Raw genomic sequence first — 17,045 nt, 5'->3', positions numbered from 1 at the left:
TTTCCCATGGATTGGATTCTAGAAATTAACCTCTTTCTCATTCATGTAGAAATATCTGGAACCGTCTTATTCATAAGAAATTTCCACACAAGTCGTTTCTAAACCGTGTCATGCCTAATTCTTTTCCAAATTCTGCATGTCCAATCTGTTCTGACCCAATAGAATCCTTTTCCCACTTTCTTTTCACCTGTCCACCCAAATTAGAAGTATGGCAACATATGTGGTGTACATATATCGACTCCTCTGGCGACATACCCTTCTCTATCCATGCTATTAATATGATTGTCCATACACTCTTTATTTCTATCTGCTTTCCTAGGTATAACCATTTTCCTTCTCTCTCTCTGCTGTAGCTGCTACTTTAGAAGCCATCTGGACATCTCATTGGGCATCTGTCTTTAATGACACACCATTTACTTCTACTACCACAATCAGTATTCTCACTTTTAAAGCCCTCCAAATGACCCAAGAGTCATTTTTGGTTAAAGGTATTCCTCATACTTTAATGCCAAAAACACAGTTGTGAATATCACTTAATAAATCATATATGATTTATTTGGACTTGTTATTTGGGTTTTTCAAACAGCACGCCCGTAACCCGACTCTGCCATCGGACTATGAAATATACGGGCGTTGCAAACTGACTGCCCACCAAAAATTCAATCCTCACCCCGTAATCCACTATGACAGCAACTCAACTTCGTAATTAGATAATACCACCAAAATATGTTGAATGAAGCAGTAACTGTTACGCGTGCTCATATATTGGATTAACTCTTTGTGGATTTTGACGAGGAGTTTTCCAAATTGACATGCGATAAATTAAAAATGATCAAGGATTCCCGCAAATTTCATTTCACTAATTATTATGAGTACAAAGAAGTGCAATATAAGCTTATTACCCGTTATACAGACGTACTTGATACGTACCATAGCCGTATTGCCACTATCACAATTATATTAGATTTTTTGCACTTGTTTATTCCTTCCAACGTCAAGAAGGATTACGATGCAAAGCATGTCGTGCCAATGCTTGTCGGTATTGATGTAGAAGATATGCCTGAGACATTAGCTGTAGGGGAACCAAACGAAAAGCACAAGGATGAATTAAAAAAATTCCTTTTCACAAAAAGTAACAACCTCGGAACATGCCGTAGAATCATAATAGCTAAGCTGATTATAAAGCTTCTTCATCGTTGTTTTGCTGCGAATGATTACACATACGCCAGTGTGAGATCAAATTGCATCTCTTTTCTTAGCCTCTTGGTTGAACCTTTAGTTCCTTCTCTAACTTCAAATACAGAATAAAAACTACTTTCTATCTTTTTTTTACCAAGTTGATTTCCACTTAATTTGTAAGACTTTTCGATTTCCAGTCAAGAACCCACTTAATTTCTAAGATTTTTCGATTCCCAGTCAGTCAGACACCCATCTAATTCGATTCCCAGGGCAGAAAAAAAAAAGACAAGTACTTCTCTGCCGCTTAATTTCTGATATTTGGAGCTTTTTAGTTTATGTTATGCGGCTCAGATACAAAATCCCAGTCTATATGGGTCTGCTATTAGCGCTTGAAAATTATGGGCGTGGAGATATTATGTACGGGCGTGGAGATTATTCTCAGCTACAAGAGTCGGGTCACGGGCGTGGAGATCCCAAAAAGGAAATTTTAACGGGCGTGCGTTAATGGCTTTGAAGAATTATTATATGGACCTAATTGAACATGTATGTGAGGGGTCTTACCACTTGTTGGTTTATTAAAAATAAGGATTGAAAAACCAAACAGAACGCTTTGCAATGATAGAAATAAAGAAAGTAAAAGAAGAAAAAGAATGAGGGACAAAATATATAAAAAAAAAGGATTGCGCTTTATAGAAATCACATCCTGAAACACAAGCATTTGATAGCTGGCCAAACACATACAAAAAAAGGGATAAAGTGACGTAACATAAATCAGAGACCCTGTCTCCTTATAAACAAAAAAAAAGTTACTCTTACAAAAAATAATCTTTTCAGGGTTTTTGCTTCCTAGAATAACAATGCCTTTATCCAAATCTGATAAAAAAGTCCTCGAACTGTTGACCATACAAGCCAATGATGAGAGAGAGGTGAAAATGCAATTAAACACTAACCAGCTCAGAAGAATAAAGAAGGTAAGAAACAAGTTTTCGTAATTGGTTGTTGTCATCACTCACCATAAGCAATTAGCATCTAGAGGAGGTATGCTCGTCAATTATAGTTCTAGCTTTATTTTCACTTACCAAAATTCTTAGAAAAACAACAAAAAAAGAAGCTCAATTTCTCAATCACGCAGACAAACATCAAGAGTAAAGGTAAACAAACCCCACAAGTAATAATTACCTAAAGCAGCAACAAGTCCTGACTAATACCGTGTCTATCTCTCAGTTAACTGCAAAAGATAGTATTACCATAGCTGGCCTTAGAGGCACTCTAGGAAGTAACTTGCTCAGGATTGGCGACGAGATTCCAATATCAAGCACGCGTTCAAAATGTTTTTCTTAGTAAGCTAATGCCTTAAGCCTGTACAACAGCTTGTCTAATGGTTTTCTTTGTAGTTTTTGCAAAAATGGAATTGTTGATATTAGCGATAACAGTAAGCAGAACTTACAGCTATGTTTACTTGGTTCTTATGTGGAAAATTTTTTAAAATCCACAAAGTATAAACATACAACTGATTGCGCCAATGATCCCAACATCAGGTGTTTGGAAAAAAGTTTTAAAAACGTAGGTTTGAAGTATAATTTGGTGTAGAATTAGATTCTGATTTTTCAGATGTTGTACTAGGTTAGGAATAAAAATACCGTCATGAGTGCCTATATGTCTGTTGAGAACTACCAGTGCCAGAATAACGAAGAAAGAAAAGTCAAGAAAATATACAGCCATATGTAAGTGAAAGGACAGAAATCTAACAAAACTTTTATTAAGCTTTTTTCACGAATATAGACTCAATCAGCACGCCTTCCGCCATCATATGTTTGATCCAAGCCTTCTAGTGACCTATTCAGAACAATCTTATATAGTAAAATTCTGGGGCTATCTGTTTGAAGAATACTTTGGTATAAGAAGCGATATTTATTTGCAATGGTAAAGTTGATGAAGCTTTTCATACATTTAGATATGTGATGACTAAAAAATACTTCTCAAAAAGGGGCGATACCACATCTAAAAGCTGTAAAGAGGCAGGCTTGGGTTTTCGTCTAGATCTTCGTATTATAGCATTCACTAGTAGCCAGAATGTTGATGTTTTAAATGGTGAAGTTGCAAAAATGACAGCAGCAAATGAAGACAAGTACTACTATGATAAGCGCAAGGCAGTCTTAGCAGCCAAGAACCACCTAAATCATCTTGTCGTAAACACAAAGTATCTACTTCCTAAAGATATTCATACCATTTATATGCCAATTGTTCAGATCATGGGCATGAGCTGTCACTTGTATGTGCTTTCCTTGATCGATAAAGGTCTTTATCTTCTTCAGCGAGTCTATACAATGTCCTATCCACAATCGAATCATGAGATCAGAACCGGCGCAATACAAAAAATTATCCGAGGCTTTGCCTTGATAGAAGTAAGTAAATTGGTTGTTTTCACTAACTATTTTACTAAGCTTTGATCTAGGACATATTACAAAACGCTCTTGATATCTATGATGAATACAGTAAAGACACACAAGATATCATTTTAAAGAAGATTATTAAAAAAAAAGGATGTCAGAAAGTTGATATTAATGACTGGATCTCGCTTGTAATTGAACCAGAAGATTATGAAGAAGACAGAGGAAATAATGAAGACGAAGACGAAGCCGAAGAAGCCGAAGAAGACGAAGTTGAAGAAGACGAAGCCGAAGACGATGAAGCAAGCAGTGAAAGTCAAATATAATTTACTAGTTCCTATCATTATATAGCTTTCCAAAACAATTTTTTTTTAAAATAAAATATAACAAGAGCTGAATGTCTTTTCATTGTGTTCTTACGAAACGATAGTAAAGAAGTCAAAGGATATAGAAGATGACGGTTAGTTATAAAGAAGTTAGAGAGGGAGTGAAGAATACTCATAGGTTTGGATGAAATGAAGCTTGAGGCTTTATTAGTATATTATTTTTACTCTTGTGGCAGAATGTGGCAAATATACAATATTATTTAATAATAAATTCTTGAGCGAATCATTCTTTTCATCTTTACAATTGCATGAGAATGGGATAAAGTGACGTAACATAAATCAGAGACCCTGTCTCCTTATAAACAAACAAAAAGTTGCTCTTACAAAAAATAATCTTTTCAAGGGTTTTTGCTTCCTAGAATAACAATGCCTTTATCCAAATCTGATAAAAAAGTCCTCGAACTGTTGACCATACAAGCCAATGATGAGAGAGAAGTGAAAATGCAATTAAACACTAACCAGCTCAGAAGAATAAAGAAGGTAGGAAACAAGTTTTCGTAATTGGTTGTTGTCATCACTCACCATAAACAATTAGCATCTAGAGGAGGTATGCTCGTCAATTATAGTTCTAGCTTTATTTTCACTTACCAAAATTCTTAGAAAAACAACAAAAAAAGAAGCACAATTTCTCAATCACGCAGACAAACATCAAGAGTAAAGGTAAACAAACCCCACAAGTAATAATTCCCTAAAGCAGCAACAAGTCCTGACTAATACCGTGTCTATCTCTCAGTTAACTGCAAAAGATAGTATTACCATAGCTGGCCTTAGAGGCACTCTAGGAAGTAACTTGCTCAGGATTGGCGACGAGATTCCAATATCAAGCACGCGTTCAAAATGTTTTTCTTAGTAAGCTAATGCCTTAAGCCTGTACAACAGCTTGTCTAATGGTTTTCTTTGTAGTTTTTGCAAAAATGGAATTGTTGATATTAGCGATAACAGTAAGCAGAACTTACAGCTATGTTTACTTGGTTCTTATGTGGAAAATTTTTTAAAATCCACAAAGTATAAACATACAACTGATTGCGCCAATGATCCCAACATCAGGTGTTTGGAAAAAAGTTTTAAAAACGTAGGTTTGAAGTATAATTTGGTGTAGAATTAGATTCTGATTTTTCAGATGTTGTACTAGGTTAGGAATAAAAATACCGTCATGAGTGCCTATATGTCTGTTGAGAACTACCAGTGCCAGAATAACGAAGAAAGAAAAGTCAAGAAAATATACAGCCATATGTAAGTGAAAGGACAGAAATCTAACAAAACTTTTATTAAGCTTTTTTCACGAATATAGACTCAATCAGCACGCCTTCCGCCATCATATGTTTGATCCAAGCCTTCTAGTGACCTATTCAGAACAATCTTATATAGTAAAATTCTGGGGCTATCTGTTTGAAGAATACTTTGGTATAAGAAGCGATATTTATTTGCAATGGTAAAGTTGATGAAGCTTTTCATACATTTAGATATGTGATGACTAAAAAATACTTCTCAAAAAGGGGCGATACCACATCTAAAAGCTGTAAAGAGGCAGGCTTGGGTTTTCGTCTAGATCTTCGTATTATAGCATTCACTAGTAGCCAGAATGTTGATGTTTTAAATGGTGAAGTTGCAAAAATGACAGCAGCAAATGAAGACAAGTACTACTATGATAAGCGCAAGGCAGTCTTAGCAGCCAAGAACCACCTAAATCATCTTGTCGTAAACACAAAGTATCTACTTCCTAAAGATATTCATACCATTTATATGCCAATTGTTCAGATCATGGGCATGAGCTGTCACTTGTATGTGCTTTCCTTGATCGATAAAGGTCTTTATCTTCTTCAGCGAGTCTATACAATGTCCTATCCACAATCGAATCATGAGATCAGAACTGGCGCAATACAAAAAATTATCCGAGGCTTTGCCTTGATAGAAGTAAGTAAATTGGTTGTTTTCACTAACTATTTTACTAAGCTTTGATCTAGGACATTTTACAAAATGCTCTTGATATCTATGATGAATACAGTAAAGACACACAAGATATCATTTTAAAGAAGATTATTAAAAAAAAAGGATGTCAGAAAGTTGATATTAATGACTGGATCTCGCTTGTAATTGAACCAGAAGATTATGAAGAAGACAGAGGAAATAATGAAGACGAAGACGAAGCCGAAGAAGCCGAAGAAGACGAAGTTGAAGAAGACGAAGCCGAAGACGATGAAGCAGAAGACGATGAAGCAGGATATAAAGAAGGTGAAGAAGCTGGAGGAGAAGAAGAAAAAGCAAGCAGTGAAATTGAAATATAATTTACTAGTTTTTATCAATATATAGCTTTCCAAAACCATTTTTTTTTTTTTTTAAATAAAATATAACAAGAGCTGAATGTCTTTTTATTGTGTTCTTACGAAACGATAGTAAAGAAGTCAAAGGATATAGAAGATGACGGTTAGTTATAAAGAAGTTAGAGAGGGAGTGAAGAATACTCATAGGTTTGGATGAAATGAAGCTTGAGGCTTTATTAGTATATTATTTTTACTCTTGTGGCAGAATGTGGCAAATATAACTACAATATTATTTAATAATAAATTCTTGAGCGAATCATTCTTTTCATCTCTAAAATTGCATGAGAATGGGTATGTTTTTTACTTTTTTTTTTCACTTTCAAAAAAACTAGATACGTACTGTCACTAAGAATAATGGAAAATGATGAGTGCAGAGGTAAAAGAAAGCTGCAGTGACTACCGCCTATATTTATACTGAAAAAAGCGATAACAACAAACTATACAGGTATCTAAATATAAACAAGGTAAATAAGTTTCTTATGAATTTGATATGATCATTAGCCTTGGGATACAAATCCACAAAACAGCGAAGATAAGATGCTAGTGAGGGTTGAACGACTTCTCTACTCTGTCCATAGCCCCATTCAAAAAATCTCCAATCAATAAGAAATAGTTGAAGCTATTAAAGTTCTTGAAGGTACTGATGGGAAGATAAAGAATCCTGAGGTTAATATCCGTTTATTGAAGCCCTCAGCTGACAATTTTAACTCAAAGGGTAGGAATACTGATAAGAGAGGTGTCAAGAAAGACACAGCAAGAATAAAGATCTTGCAAGACAAGTTTGAAGAAAGTCAAGAAAAGAAGCTTAGTGAGAAAAAGAAGGACGATAAGTTAAAAGAGGAACATGAGAAAAAGAAGCGTGCTTTAGAAATTGAAAAAGACATGCTGCTCTCGAGTATAAGAGAGAAAATACAGCCTTACGTGTTCGCGATGATAGTGGTATTATTGTCAACACCAAATGTCAGCCGAAGCTGAAACCAACGTCAAAGCCGAAGCTTGTACTTATATGTTTGACACATAAAATAATACTTCACCGGCTAAGAAAATAAGGAAGGAAACAATAATAATTTATTGACACTCATCTGATAAATATGCTCCACACATTTAACAAAGCCGACATAGACCATGTATTCCAGTATATGCATATACAATCTCTTAAGGCAGTCTTAGCTATCCTCAATGCAGTGGTTAATGGTAACTATAGCTTTCGTCCCCTAACTTTTAATTCATGCAACGACCGAACAAGATGGAGATGAGTAAAAGGTCAGATACTGGCAGCATACTTAAAGTATAAAAATACTCTATATGTAGCAGTTGCCGCATCTGAAGCCCTAATTGAATACGAAGAGCAGAGGATGGTCAGCAGACTGAAGTCTAAACGATGTCTCAACGACCTTAGCTTGTGATTTACTACCTTCTCTTGCCTGCAAATTGTATTCGATACCCATGAAGGACCAGTCCTTGTGTACTGCTAAGTCGACAACTATCTCAAATTTGTTAGCAAAAAAAAGTTCATCAGCTATCAATCCCGGATTTTTTTTTCTTTTAATTCATATGGAACTCACCACATTTAACAACACTATCACGCTCCTTTGTACATTATCTCATCTTTACTATGTTGAGCTTAATGTTACATCAGAGAGAAGACTGAGAAGGTTCGTTCCCAATGCCTGTTCTGAATTTGAATCATGCCAGAAGTTGATAATAATTCGAAGACCTATGCATCTATAACGACTAGCCTTCTTTATTTTGTTACATTTAACCATTTTATTTCTTTATCAAATAGATATTGTTCTTATGCCAACCCACTTTTCAAAATCAACTAATATCAAGCAGGAGTTTCTAATACCGACTGTCCCATTTAAAATAGTGGCTACAAAAATTTGGCGCGAGAGACATGTCTGGGGGACCAATCACTCGGAAATTGGAGTCACCGGATCAACCCGACCAACCGACGTAGCCAGACTGGCTTGTTGGTATTTTTTTGATAAGTCATACCTTTTAAACGAAATGATGTTAGAAGCTATTATCAAGCCCATAACAAACTGCTAAAATGCGGTCAGTAATTTAGGGTTTCACAGTAAAAGAGCAACCCGGATAGATGAGGACTATATGTCATTGGCATCATTAGGCTGCTAAGGGTAAATATACGACTATATATTATGCGAATCATTTCATCAATCAAAGATACTGGCTTGACACCTTCATTTGATGACCCGAATACAATACCTCCAACAAATGCTTCATCACCTTTTACGTTATCAGAATAAAGCGCAATTGTCATTTCATATCCATAATCACCTTTTGGCTATCTCATTTTCTGGTAGGAGTGTCTCTAATACTGAAAAGTTTCGTTTCTTTTCTTGTATACAGACAGAAAGCAAATATTCAGGTTTAATTGTATCATGATGAAGTACGTGAAGCTCGCGAAGTATCTTTTGAACTCTCTCTGAACCAACAGAGTTTCGAATGGAGGATTTCACAAGGTGTGCAAATACTTTTGACATTCTTCCTCTGTGAAAAAGAACGGCATAAACTCAACTTAAATTCAAGAGGGAGCTGTTCAATGATTTCTGGATCATGCGCATTATATGAAGCATCACATTTTGAGTCACAGCATCTATATTGCATTGATTTATAAAGCTAAAGCAACTAGCATTTCAAATAAAAGAAGGGGGGGGGGCGATTTAGCATACACAAGGTATAAAAAACCTTTTCCTGCAACACCTGAACATATCCACAATTCTTCGAGCGTGAGGCTTTTTATTGTAGCCTTTTGTTTCAAGCTTCCAGACAATTGTTTCTAAAACATCAGTCCTCCCAAACCTTTGCGGGTAATCCAAAGATATACTCGTGCTCTGCATAAATAATAATTATAATTTTTCTTCAGGAAAGAAAAAAAAACAACACCAGCCCTATCCAAAAAATACCATTGTTTTATTCAGAAGGATATCGTTCGTTTATTAAACTTTGAAAGATCTCCAAATACTCGATCAGGACACCGTTGCCAGCCATCTTCCCCCGGTTGAATCTTTAACTGAAACCTCAACCAGATTCTTGACTAAATCTTCAATCAATTCATCGACTGGTTCTTAGACCAAAATGTGACATTGACATTTTTAAGTTTTTTTAACTACGAACTATTCCATATTTCTCGAAAAATTAAGAGCACTTAGGCAACTGGATTTGTATTTCTGATTGCATCGTTTACTGCTGACAATTCTATTTAATGTTGTTTTTTTCTGTTAAATCGTTTCGCGGAAAAAAAACTTCGAGGCTTTGTTGGTTTTTTCAACTTTTTGCTTGGCCATTTAAAATTAAATGAGAGGAACCGACAACTAGTAAAAGTGTAAAACGCTTGGAGTTTTTCATGTAAAAGCCAGTAATTCCACAACCGACGATAATCTCAAACCCTATTGGCTCACTGTATCCAATTATATGGTTTTTTACTAGAGAAGCAGTCACCCCAGACATGTGTCTCACGCCAAAAATTTCTATTCAGTTCTTTTTCTGCATTGTATTTTTCATTATTTGGACTATATCAAGCTCTGTAATTTCGAGTGCACCTACAAGGAGCCTTTCATCTACCAGTGTGGGGCCCTTTAGGCGCGGGAACTAGCCTTAGCGTGATTTGTGTACACATGAAGGCACTCGTGTTGTTACTTTGCTTTGTAAGTACGGAACATTGTGCAAAACCTAAGCCAATAGTTGGTAGACTTGAAGGCGAACATTGCTAGAGATGATGCCCACTACGTGTTTATAGTGGTAAGGTTTTGCTGCTTTGGTGTTAGGAGTGGTAGTCGTTATTTACAGGTAACTACAAGTACAAATGCAAATCTAATGGGCCATTACTAACTTCTGCTTTTTTTAATTGACTCCTCTGCATTTTATATTTATTATTTGGACTATATCAAGCTCTGTAATTTCGAGTGCACCTACAAGGAGCCTTTCATCTACCAGTGTGGGGCCCTTTAGGCGCGGGAACTAGCCTTAGCGTGATTTGTGTACACATGAAGGCACTCGTGTTGTTACTTTGCTTTGCAAGTACGGAACATTGTGCAAAACCTAAGCCAATAGTTGGTAGACTTGAAGGCGAACATTGCTAGAGATGATGCCCACTACGTGTTTATAGTGGTAAGGTTTTGCTGCTTTGGTGTTAGGAGTGGTAGTCGTTATTTACAGGTAACTACAAGTACAAATGCAAATCTAATGGGCCATTACTAACTTCTGTTTTTTTTTAATTGACTCCTCTGCATTTTATATTTATTATTTGGACTATATCAAGCTCTGTAATTTCGAGTGCACCTACAAGGAGCCTTTCATCTACCAGTGTGGAGCCCTTTAGGCGCGGGAACTAGCCTTAGCGTGATTTGTGTACACATGAAGGCACTCGTGTTGTTACTTTGCTTTGTAAGTACAGAACATTGTGCAAAACCTAAGCCAATAGTTGGTAGACTTGAAGGCGAACATTGCTAGAGATGATGCCCACTACGTGTTTATAGTGGTAAGGTTTTGCTGCTTTGGTGTTAGGAGTGGTAGTCGTTATTTACAGGTAACTACAAGTACAAATGCAAATCTAATGGGCCATTACTAACTTCTGTTTTTTTTTAATTGACTCCTCTGCATTTTATATTTATTATTTGGACTATATCAAGCTCTGTAATTTCGAGTGCACCTACAAGGAGCCTTTCATCTACCAGTGTGGGGCCCTTTAGGCGCGGGAACTAGCCTTAGCGTGATTTGTGTACACATGAAGGCACTCGTGTTGTTACTTTGCTTTGTAAATACGGAACATTGTGCAAAACCTAAGCCAATAGTTGGTAGACTTGAAGGCGAACATTGCTAGAGATGATGCCCACTACGTGTTTATAGTGGTAAGGTTTTGTTGCTTTGATATTTTCTTGTCTCGCTGCTTAATAGCTACTGGATATACGGCATTTTTTTCGATTATCTATATTCACTGATTCGAATCTTGTTTTATATGGTTCAAATATAATTGGATATAATATAGTAAAAAGGAAATTAAGCGTCAGATGAATGAATTAGAACCAAGCAGAGGTCAAAGAAGATTGCTGTATTATTTTTTTTGGAAATGGTGTAAATAAAATCAATATTTCATTTTAGATTGTCGTTTTAGTTTTTATATTTTTGTTGCTATTTTGAAGTTAATATTTTATGATGCACCATCAATAGGATTTAGGGAAAAAATTATACTGTAAAGGTATAATAAATGTAAATAACAATTTTAGAAATCAGCACTTCAAAAGAACTTGCTAATCGAGTATTATGCACTTCGTGCATGTGCTTGACCATGTTTTTTATTAGACACAAGTTGGTTGTTATTTTTTTAACTTTAAAAAGATTGACGAAGACGACATTTTTCTTTCTTCTTCATTACTTTTCATCTTCCTGTTTATAGAATATACTACAGCTTTTAATTGGTCCAAGTATCTGTTGTGTCTTGGCGAATGTATGCTTCACTGCTCTAAAAAAAGAATACTGTTTCTCATACGTGCTATTGTAAGTGTGCTATCCACACAGTTATTTCCGTGGTTTATTGACTCCTCTTTATTATTTTATCTATGCTGACCATTGATTGTAGTAGTCTCTCACTTAGTTTACCTCTATCTTTGACTTATCTGGCCTCTGATTGCAAAAAAGTAACTATGACACTTTTATAGAATGTTCAAAAACCATTAGCGGTGGCCATTGATAATATTTTTAGACATGTTTATGATCAATACGTAAAAGATAAGTTTTTCTCATTAATATATATATATATATTGATAGATTATAAAGCTAATACTTTTATTTACTCATCGACATCCAATAGCACTTTTAAGATGATCTCTTACTTACAGAAATTATAATCAAAATATAATACTTACCATTTTTCTTTTTCTCTCGTAACTTAAGCAATTAGGTGGCTGTCTGTAAGAAAAAATGGCTTTCAAATAAAAGAAGATTGCGTAGGGATAATAAAGTTTACATCCAAATTAGTATTCCGCCATTTCTAATTATCTATACCAATCTCATTTTTCATATGTATTTTTTATTTATCATTTTCTTAGGACATAGTAACTTGCTCATTGAAACTATCTACAGTGTTTAGTGGATAATAGCTTTGATGGATTGGTACATAAATATAAATTTTATCGGTATATAATACATTCATACTAATACTAACTTTAATTTTTTTAAAATTGGACGCTACTGCCAAATTCAAGAGATTGAGGAACAAACGAGGAAACCCCTTTAATGGCAGCTTCGGTTTAAATTAAAGGTGAGAAAAATTTCGTGAAACATTATTTTTATTTACAACGAAGAAAGAGATGCTGAACGAACACTTCAGCTTCGTTGTGAGGTGGTAAGTAAATGGAAGGAAATCGGCGTCGATTTTAAAAAGAATTGCGTATTTGTAGATGAAGCAGGCTTTAATGCGCATATGATAAGAGGGCGAGCTTGGTCCAAAGTAGGAGAGCCAGCGAGTGTAACTGTTCACAAGCATTGCTTATTTTGGAACAGTCAATTTTTCAAAAGTCGAACCTTTAACAAAGGCAGATGCATCCCAATTCAAAAAACGCTCATCAGAAACCGGTATGTGCATACAACACTTATATTGCTCATAATAAACTATATATATTTAAGGTGAACATATTTTCTTTGTATAAATTATAAATGTCACTAAAGACAAAATATAAGCAATTTGTGTACACTTGTAAAAGATAAACATATGATTTGTGATTATAAATAAAATTCTGTTGAGTGAAGGTGAAACAAACCTTAAACAGTGGTCAGGTTTCCGCAAGCCAAACTAATGCAAACATGCATAAATTTATTGTAATAGAGTTTTTTTTCTCACACATATTTCTATTTTATTAATGTATCTTTACCTTTGTGATGCATCTTCTGACTAAGAGAAAGAGATATAGAGGTCTAAAGCAAATAAAACTGTACTGGAAACGGTGATGAAATTGAGAACTACCAACAATCAAATGTATAAACTTCACGACGACCTTGTTCAAGAAGTATGTAGCAACTAACACTACACAAAGTTAAATAATATAATGATACAAATTAACTGCATCCTAATAGATTACTAGGACGTCTTTTTTTTTTTTTTTTTTTTTTTTTTTTTTTTTTTTTTGGTATGCTTGGAAAGACAAGTAAATGCCAACAACTTCCGTAAAGATACCAGCGACTGTCCAAAAGACCCTTCGTTTTTTTTTTGCTAACATTGCTATAAACGGAAGGTAGTTAGGTGTCTCAAAGATATAATTTCAATATTTTTAGTCTTACTGGAAACGTTAAGTTTCTTAGAAAAAACTTTTCAGAAAACGATTCGCTTTTTACAAGCAGTTTCTTCAGAACAATGTACGAAAATACATTTTTTCACAGCAAGATAAGAATCAGCGACACTTGTCTCTAGTCGATGTTTTTGTTGGTTGTTGGGGTTTGTAAATTTGTTTGTGAATTTGAATGAATAAGAATTTGATTTTCTAGAGATGAACTAACACTTGATACTCAAGATGAATATATGGAAGGTATTGAACAAACATTCGTTGAAGCTACTACTTTGAATGAGCCCACGGATGAAGTTACCCCGATCAAGAACTTAGCTACTGGTGAACCTAAGCCTACTACAACTAGTGACAAGATTGAAAACATCATACGTACTGTTTCTTATATTCAAGAAGAAATTGCATCTCTTAACATGTATGTCGGTGCTGCTCCTGAAATTGATTCTCTCGTGAACAATCAGCGTACTTGTCTGAATCGTCGTAATTAAGACTTGAAATTGATGAGGAATAGTCCTGAATTCATGAAAGATACCATGAAAGACACTATTAAAGCGTCAAGAAAATCATCCGTAGTCCCTGTCAAATTGCCTATGTTTTGCTAGGAAGGTCATGATAATATACCTGGTGAACATATTTTTGAAGATATCAAAACCTGTTTGACTCGTTTCACAGATGTCATGAATTGCCACAATCTGGATTTGGATGCCAATTTCTTACATTTGCTTCCTCCCCAACTGACAACCAACACTCATGTCTTGTTTGAAGGCTATCTCAGCAAGTTCCGTTGTGTCTTCCAAATGGATCCAACATGGCTTCAATTCTCTGCTGCTTTCCAAGCTCGTTATGGTCTTAATGCCCAAGAGGAACGTAACAACTGCGCCAGAGAGTTGAACAACATCAGTATCCTTCGAGGTGAAACACTGGAGTCCTTTATTGATCGATTCAATAGTCTTCGTCGTTGTGTTGTCGATCAGGTCCTCCCAAAGTTCGTTCTGGCTGAAAAAAATCTTTTTGCGTTACGTGACAATCTTATGAATCAAGTTTCCATTGCCACTGCCACTTTGCCAATTTACAAGCAAAACGATGTAGATGTTCTCACTGGTCTTGTTCGTGGGTTACTCAACCGCCTGTCCAACGGTAAAATGAGCGCTTCTTCTTTGAATGTCCCTGCTCCTCGTGCCCCTAAGCGCTCAGCCATGGTAATGAATCAAAATGATGATGTCCATCAGTCTTCGCGTCTGTCTAAGCATGCTGTAACATCCCATCATAACATTCAAGAACGTGCATCCGGTTCACTGGTCCTTCTTGTTCGTCTTCTGCTGCGATTCAACACCAACCAAGACACCACCAATCAAGAAGTCCCTCTGGAAAATTTTGTTCTTTCCATCGTGTAACCACACACAACACTGTGGATTGCAATGCTGCTGCTGCTGGTGAAGTGCCCCGTAACAACTGTAAATGTCGTAAGTGCCACGCGGATAACTGGACTCCTCAACATGTATGGAATACCTCTCGTAATGGCCCCAACTGTGATGGCAATATTCATCTGAATGCTATCAGTTTTGCTCGTTCGTCTGGTAATCGCCGTAATGCCAACAACGTCCCGGTCAATCGTGTTCCTCCCAATACAGCCAGTACGTCTACTGGGTTGTGGAATGATTTTGCTAATAACACTAGCGATGCAACGCCTAGTGAGCCCAATGGCAGTCAAGATGATACCGAAATGACAGATGCCAGTATGGTAGCCCGCCAAGCACAACAATGTAAGTTTCATAACATTTTCAGTCATCCTCCGGCTAATAAATCTAACATGATCATCATTCCCATTATTATAGAAAACATCAAGACATATGCTATTGCAGATACTGGTGCTACAAATTCTATGGTACATCCTTCCTTTGTCAAGTATCTTGGTAATGCGATTCAAGTTTCACCTTCTTCTAGAACTGTTCAATTGGGTCATTTATCTTGTACAAAGCAACGCTTAGGAACCACTAGTTTAAAAACATTCTATAATAATAAATTGCTTTATCATCATTACGAAATTTTTGAATTCTATACTACTAAAAACAATGAAAATATTCCTATTTTAATCGGAATGGATATTTTTTCTACATTGAATATTGGACTTACTGGATTATCATTGTCACATTTCAATATCCAAGATAGTAATAACCCTTTTCCTCCAACTCCTGCTGATCCAATTTCCAAACCTAGCAATAGTCCATACGGAACCGAAGTAGAACGTGAAGCTATGAAAGCAATATTAGATCCGTTATCAAAAGAAAATGCTAACATTGATATGAAGAACACATACTGTAATTTACCAGGCGCTGTTATCCATTTAAATACAAAGCCAGGATGTATCGCTTTTAAGAAACAATACCCTTTACCATACGCATATGAGACTGCAGTTCGCAAACAAATTAATACATGGTTAGATGAAGGTGTCATTGAATTAGCTACATCTCATACCGGTTTTAATTCTCCATTATTAGTTGTTGCCAAAAAGAACGCTGATGGTATCTTCTCGTTTGACAAAATTCGTTTAGTCACGGACGTCCGAAATTTAAATTCTATCCTCACAGTCACTGACACTCAGAGTTATCCATTAATTCATGATATATTGGGTCGCATCGGTAATGCTGAGATGCATACAATTATTGATATCAAATCTTGCTTCAACAGTTTCCTTGTTGCTGCCGAAGATCGTCATAAATTGTCATGCACATGTCCTTATTCCAACCGTCAGTATCGTTTTGTCAAAATGTGCTTCGGTATCACTTTTGTCGGCAATTTAGTACAACAAGTGCCCAAGAACTTTTTTCTGATCTTCCTTACATCCAAGTATATGTTGATGATTTGACAATCAGTACAGCTGGACCTTTGACGTATCATACCGAATGTGTCTCTGAAGTATTGAGACGCTTAACAAAAGCTAACTTGGTTATTGCACCTGAAAAGATTATATTGGCTCAAACTAGTATTCATCTCTTGGGGTGGTCCATGGCGAAAGGCGGTGGATTAATGCCTGATCATCGAAAGGTCAATACGGTCACAGAATTTAAACTTCCCACAACAACGAAAAGGCTGCAATCTTATTTAGGTTACATGAATTTCTTCCGAGCCCACATTCCTATGTATGCACATATTAGTGATAACCTTGACAAATTACGTAACGTTAAAGATTTACCTGCTGTTTGGACGGATGAACACACAAAAGCTTTCAACAATATGAAACTTGCACTAGTGTCAGCTCCACTTATCCATTGTATCGATTACCAATATCCTTTGCATGTTGCTACTGACGCATCAAATACGGGTATTTCCGGGGTACTGTATATGCTCGTGAACACTGAAAAACAATTTGTGGCTATGGCTAGTCGAGCTTTAAACAAAGTTGAAACAAATTACAGTACAACACGTCGTGAATTATTAGCTATTCTTTTCTGCTTTGAGCGATTTAGT

General features: G+C 35.9%; 6 protein-coding genes across 6 annotated transcripts; all 6 read left to right on the top strand.

The window, feature by feature from the left end:
- The first annotated feature begins 591 nt into the window (after window positions 1-591).
- EV154DRAFT_312735 (uncharacterized protein) lies at window positions 592-1,487 on the top strand. The gene has a single exon (XM_051594918.1). It carries the CDS (start codon window positions 829-831, stop codon window positions 1,306-1,308), a length of 480 nt encoding a protein of 159 aa, XP_051454695.1. The 5' UTR covers window positions 592-828; the 3' UTR covers window positions 1,309-1,487.
- A 327-nt stretch (window positions 1,488-1,814) lies between these two features.
- EV154DRAFT_518175 (uncharacterized protein) lies at window positions 1,815-3,999 on the top strand. The gene is made up of 9 exons (XM_051602583.1): window positions 1,815-2,150; window positions 2,206-2,217; window positions 2,271-2,330; window positions 2,404-2,519; window positions 2,574-2,742; window positions 2,803-2,903; window positions 2,962-3,102; window positions 3,167-3,584; window positions 3,635-3,999. The coding sequence occupies exons 1-9, from the start codon at window positions 2,037-2,039 to the stop codon at window positions 3,893-3,895; spliced, it is 1,392 nt and encodes a 463-aa protein (XP_051454694.1). The 5' UTR covers window positions 1,815-2,036; the 3' UTR covers window positions 3,896-3,999.
- Window positions 4,000-4,211: 212 nt separating this feature from the next.
- On the top strand, window positions 4,212-6,349 carry EV154DRAFT_518169 (uncharacterized protein). The gene is made up of 10 exons (XM_051602582.1): window positions 4,212-4,435; window positions 4,491-4,502; window positions 4,556-4,615; window positions 4,689-4,804; window positions 4,859-5,027; window positions 5,088-5,188; window positions 5,247-5,387; window positions 5,452-5,869; window positions 5,920-6,154; window positions 6,215-6,349. The coding sequence occupies exons 1-10, from the start codon at window positions 4,322-4,324 to the stop codon at window positions 6,238-6,240; spliced, it is 1,392 nt and encodes a 463-aa protein (XP_051454693.1). The 5' UTR covers window positions 4,212-4,321; the 3' UTR covers window positions 6,241-6,349.
- A 288-nt stretch (window positions 6,350-6,637) lies between these two features.
- EV154DRAFT_484242 (uncharacterized protein) lies at window positions 6,638-7,251 on the top strand (the record flags this gene model as incomplete). Its single annotated transcript, XM_051598643.1, has 3 exons — window positions 6,638-6,652; window positions 6,722-6,740; window positions 6,884-7,251. 3 exons carry the CDS (start codon window positions 6,638-6,640, stop codon window positions 7,249-7,251), a joined length of 402 nt encoding a protein of 133 aa, XP_051454692.1.
- Window positions 7,252-9,917: 2,666 nt separating this feature from the next.
- EV154DRAFT_484241 (uncharacterized protein) lies at window positions 9,918-12,123 on the top strand (the record flags this gene model as incomplete). The annotated part of the gene is made up of 10 exons (XM_051598642.1): window positions 9,918-9,947; window positions 9,985-10,099; window positions 10,207-10,356; window positions 10,577-10,686; window positions 10,724-10,828; window positions 11,094-11,150; window positions 11,696-11,796; window positions 11,879-11,936; window positions 11,958-12,020; window positions 12,067-12,123. The coding sequence occupies 10 exons, from the start codon at window positions 9,918-9,920 to the stop codon at window positions 12,121-12,123; spliced, it is 846 nt and encodes a 281-aa protein (XP_051454691.1).
- Window positions 12,124-14,197: 2,074 nt separating this feature from the next.
- On the top strand, window positions 14,198-14,707 carry EV154DRAFT_398799 (uncharacterized protein; the record flags this gene model as incomplete). The annotated part of the gene is made up of 1 exon (XM_051595240.1): window positions 14,198-14,707. A coding segment is annotated over one exon (510 nt), but the record flags the coding sequence as incomplete, so codon positions are not given.
- Window positions 14,708-17,045: the final 2,338 nt, after the last annotated feature.

Source organism: Mucor mucedo (genome assembly GCF_025094135.1).
Source record: "Mucor mucedo strain NRRL 3635 chromosome Unknown EV154scaffold_88, whole genome shotgun sequence".
Classification (NCBI taxonomy): domain Eukaryota; kingdom Fungi; phylum Mucoromycota; class Mucoromycetes; order Mucorales; family Mucoraceae; genus Mucor; species Mucor mucedo.
Note: the sequence above shows the minus strand (reverse complement) of the source record. Positions and strands in the feature narration are given on the sequence as shown.